General features: G+C 43.0%; 1 protein-coding gene across 1 annotated transcript; it reads right to left on the bottom strand.

The window, feature by feature from the left end:
* Nucleotides 1–3,945: 3,945 nt before the first annotated feature.
* PHALS_14580 (uncharacterized protein) lies at nt 3,946–4,450 on the bottom strand. Its single transcript, XM_024731084.2, has one exon. It carries the CDS (start codon nt 4,260–4,262, stop codon nt 4,050–4,052), a length of 213 nt encoding a protein of 70 aa, XP_024581297.1. The 5' UTR covers nt 4,263–4,450; the 3' UTR covers nt 3,946–4,049.
* Nucleotides 4,451–5,073: the final 623 nt, after the last annotated feature.

The following is a 5,073-nucleotide window of genomic DNA, read 5'->3' on the forward strand; positions in this document are numbered from 1 at the left end:
TGGAATAATAGCAAATCCAAAGGTGTTCCAGGTTACTTTCGAGATTTGAAACAAGGATTTTGAGTGTGAACACTGGTCACATGAATCGGAAAACAAGTCAGCAGCGATGACGAGGTATTCGAAGCGGGCGAAGGACGATCAGAAGAGTGGCTTATCTACAGTGGCGTCACATTGATATGACCAAAAGACATGCACGAATGGGAAAATCTTAGGACAAGCATCGACATTATAATTGGTGACAACAAAATGTGACGTGTCGAAGGATTTGAAACAGTGACTTACCAGCTTGGGTGGAAAGGGGGCTCATATGATTGACGGTTTATATATCCCAAAACACAGCAGAAGATTTTTATATGTTGACAAGCTTGCTCCGCATCGGTGTGGAGCTTCTGTAGTCATTGCGCGTCACCGGCACAATAATTTGAAAAGCGTCCATGCTTGACTGTGACCAGAAAGAAGCTTTTCATGTGAAATATTTCTGGGTGGACACTTGGTGGGACGTTTGGCATGCTAGCAAGGAAAACAGACAAGGACGCCATACTCACGACACAGAGCTCAGCCAAAGGCATGCCAATTATCAAATGAGAAGCTCAAACGTCTGTGCCCGGTGTTAGAAGGTCCAGTATACAGTCGCGGCATTTCTCTAACGCTTGATCAAAAAGGCGACTCGGGTGCCAAAGTGCATATCATAGGTTCAATGCGGACTCCTCGATGGAAGGTGCAAGATATTTGTCAATTTTGTGGGTAAATCTACAAGGTGTGTTGCGATGTTTCTGATCATGAGAAAAAGTGAGGTAGCTTGCTAGTCCAAGAAATTCATGACTCTTTACAAAACAACAATGAATTTTCGCCCGAACTATCTGAGATTCGACAACAACACAGATTTCCTGGACAGGACATAGGTAGACATATACCGTCGGAGCATGATTGTCCATTAGCATTCAACTTCATACAGCCATAACCAGAAAGGAATGACAGAGTAATTGAACAGGACTATCACAAGGAAGACCCGCAGTATGCTTGACTTCAAATACATCTTACCTAATTCGTGACTGACGTGGTGATTCCAGCAGTTTATTTAAATGTTCGCTCGACAACTACATCCTAATTTGACATCGCGCCGTATGAGATAGCTTCCTTGCGCGTGTATGGGTCACCAGGTTCAATCCTTTAGGAAGATAAAAAAACAAAGTTCGATCCCCAAAAGCTTCGAGTGTATGTTCTCATTTATGCCGAAAATGTCATGCGTAATTGCTTGTTTGACGTGGATAATGCTAAGGTCAATGTGATCCGCTCTGTGAGGCTGGATGAGCGTAACGCTTACGGCAATTTATCGCGCAAGCCCTAGAGCCAGTCGTGACCATAGATGTTCCTAAGGACAGTGATGATGGCAATATTTAGAACCAATCTGATCAACAGACGGACGAATCTATCGAAATACAAGCTCGAAACGTCGCAATGGGTAATGTTTAAAGTAAACCGACGGTTAGCTTACAGCAGCTGGTACCTTCTGCACGTTCTATTGGAAAAAGTTGATGCTAGTAGCGTATCATCCATCTCTCGATACGCGGCAAGAAGATCATTTGGTGATTCGTCCTGAGAGAAAACAAGACGATGCCATACGTTGATGCTGATGCTTAGGAGTAGCTCAGATGACGAAGAGTCCGAAGATAGAAGTTGTATCCCATTGGTACCACGGCGTGCCAAAACTGGCGAACTCATTACCGATGTAATCTTGCGCACTTGTGAAGTGAGGATAATACGGACTTGCCGACTATGTATGCTCTAACAATGTCAATCGACGATACAGTAAAGTAGCGTTAAGCTGTGGAAGCTGAGCTTCGATCACATTAGAAGAACCAAACATTAACATCAAAACCAACAAAAAGGTCTGATCTCACAATTGGATCAGATGGATCTTCGCCAATAAAAGGGATCGAGTTCTCACCATTGTGCGGTCAAGGCACGACTTGTCGTCAAGTAATTTCGAGTAAAATTATGATATTAACTTTTTCAAGGTCCCCAACATGGGCTCGATCCGAAGGATACTTGCGGTATCTGTCAATTGCGTCAATCAAACGGATCGTTTAAAATTGATACTGCTCTTATTAACAGTGTGCTGACAAACAACATTCGTATCAAAGTCCCGCAGGGTTTCGACACGGCTAAGGAATACGTGCTCCGGCTAAAAACAAGGTTATCTACGGGTTGAATCAACAGCGATTACCTGGAACATGCAATACTTCGTGGCCTTATGACTAATGGCTTTGATTGATCAGAGAGTATATATCAAGCGATCTATAACGATTTTTGCCACGTTGGGCTATATCTAGATGACAAGAGTTTTGCACCAAAGAAAACAGGGAGATTATCAGGTCAAGGAAGCTTCCAAAATTCATACAAGATGGAAAAGCCGGACGAGGTGATGTTTGTAATCGGCATGTGAATTGACCGCGACAGGTCAGAGAAAAACTCAAGATCAAGCAGACTCGTTAAATTGATGACATTATCCGGCGATTCGGCTCTCAAGATACCACGAATGTCGACTCGACAACCCGAATACTTCAGAATTGAAGTTGTCGTCGACACGGCCGTCTACGATGATAGAGGGTCATTTGGCGATACGCTCGAAGCGCTGTGCATAACGATGTGTACTTGATCACAGGATAACATTGCTGTAACATTTCCTTCAGGACCCTGGACTGCAACATTGAAATGCAGCTATTCGCGTGCTACGCTACATTAAGAGTATACGCCTAATCGGTATCGTCTATTAAGGCAGTGGTTGAACAATACTCAGATAACAATTAAAGAAGCACAACCATGACGGACGCTCGGTTTTTGAAAAATATGATCATGATTGCAGGCGCGTCAGAGGTGTTCAAGTCAACGTACTTGCGATCCCTTTTGCTCATCTCGCGGAGGCTGAGTCTTTGGCTTTTGGTCTTCTCGCCACGATGTTCTTTGGACGCATGCGATGCTTATGGACATAGGTCACGAGCAAGTGGAAGACACACTAGTTCAAGGAGACAACAAATGAGGAATCGCATTCGCCAACAACGCCAGTTACCATGCTTGGACAGAGCACGTAGACGAAAGGCACTACTTGATACGCGGGAATGTGCAGGAAAGAGTCGTGAAGATCGACTGCATCAACACGAAGCGTCGGCATATCGTGATGACGCAGCTCAAGCTTTTTGTAACACTATATTAGGTTCGCATTTGTTCGTACACAAGTGGTTAAGCTCACTATCATTTAGTAAATTGATCGATTGAAAAGTTGAATTAGCGATTTTCAGGCGTCCTTAATAGATAGAAGAGTATTTTGACATAGTTTCGTTTGAAGTTTTCCACTTATGCTCTAGCAGAGAAAGGAATATAGAATGGAATATGTAAATCAATGTTTGAGACTGACTTCTAACTTTCAGTCGGAAAAGCACGAAATACAAAGTAATCTCATTGACTTTTTAACTGTCATTCCCTACGGTCCTGGCTCAAAAAGCTGGCGAGGGATTGAAACAGATCAATGGTATGAACTACAGCAAATAATTAATCCTTGACAAAGACGACAACAAAGTCCGAGACCACGTGAAAAAGGTTCAGATTGACATCGTCGCCAGTATCAGATCATTGATACTCAATTAGCTGCTAGACTGTGTCAAGTTCTGGTTATTGCTGAGGGTCTTACGTAAGCCAAATTGGACCAACCGCATCAATCTCCTCTCCTTTACGTCCATAGATTCCGCCAAAGGGGGAGCATTGCAATTCGCCTTGTTGCTCTCATTCGATGTCTCTCAACCTCCCTTGAAGGTAGCCACCATGTTGTTTATGAATCTGATGAAGCAAAGCTTTGTTTTATCGTCTGCTTTTACAGTATGCGCCTCCCAGTGTGTAATGTATTCGTCAAAATCCAATTCATGGGAATGACAATTACTTTTCCTACAATAAAAACAGATCTTGGCTCTTGCTATTCGGAGGCAACAATTGGTGCCGAGGTCATCCACGCGAGGACCATGACATATCGTGATCGTCGTCACTTTTTGCCCATGTTATAACTTGATGGCATCGTTGAACTTCTTCCCATGAGGTCCACCTATTACTGGACACGTCGGGAAGTCATCAGGAATCTGATAAACACCTTCAACAAGAGCTAGCGCAGAAAGGAAGGGGGGAAAGAGCTTCATGGAGGTAGTGCCGCTGTCGGGGAAGAGAAATATTTGAAATGATTTCTTCTGGCAAGTGCTGAATGCTGACATGGACATTCGTCGGAGTGTGGTTTTATGTTTAGAGTAGGTTCTTCAAAAGCAGCATTGTAAGATCGGTTCTCAAAGTCATGTGGTTGACTATGACACTGTAAGTAACGACTTCGTAAGCCTTATATACGGAAGTCTCAGGCCCTAAAATCGACTGAAGATTGATCGTTCTTGCAGTCTGTACCGCATCAGTTTTACAAAACATGTGTCATTTCAAGTAAAGTCTTGATGCTTATTGCCTTTACTATTTCGCATATGATCTTCTTTTGTCATTAGCGACATTACAGTATACCCTGCGCATCCACATGATACATGCCTTGCTAGATCGACTCTTCCTGTGACCTCGGCGACTTGAAGCATAATTTTTCATATCGGCGATGACGCCGAAATGGCAAGACTAGACTAAAGGTAGATTAAATGCTAAATTCTCACACTAGGCAAAAGAAACACGAAAAAACAAGTCACACAGAGGGAATTGGTAAAAGTGTGCTGCTGAATGCATCGTTCACCGGACGAGTGTTGATGAGAACATTGGCACTACGTAACGGTATTTGATCAATTCCTATCTCGGTAATGTACAAGGCTACATGTCGTTTGCCTTAAAATACAATAGATTCTGTTTGTAAGAGGTTGTATAGCTGTACAACGTGTGTGTAAAGTATCGGTATTCGAAGTCATCGCGGGTTTGAAAAAACTAGGATTACGCAGGTAGAGTCATCTAGTGCGTCATGTATGATGGGGATACATATGTTATTCTGCGATGTCGCTGCTGACAAAGAAGATCATATGCGAAATAGTAAAAGCGATATGCATCAATACT

Source organism: Plasmopara halstedii (genome assembly GCF_900000015.1).
Source record: "Plasmopara halstedii genome assembly, contig: Scaffold_1343, whole genome shotgun sequence".
In the NCBI taxonomy this organism is placed as follows: Eukaryota; Oomycota; class Peronosporomycetes; order Peronosporales; family Peronosporaceae; genus Plasmopara; species Plasmopara halstedii.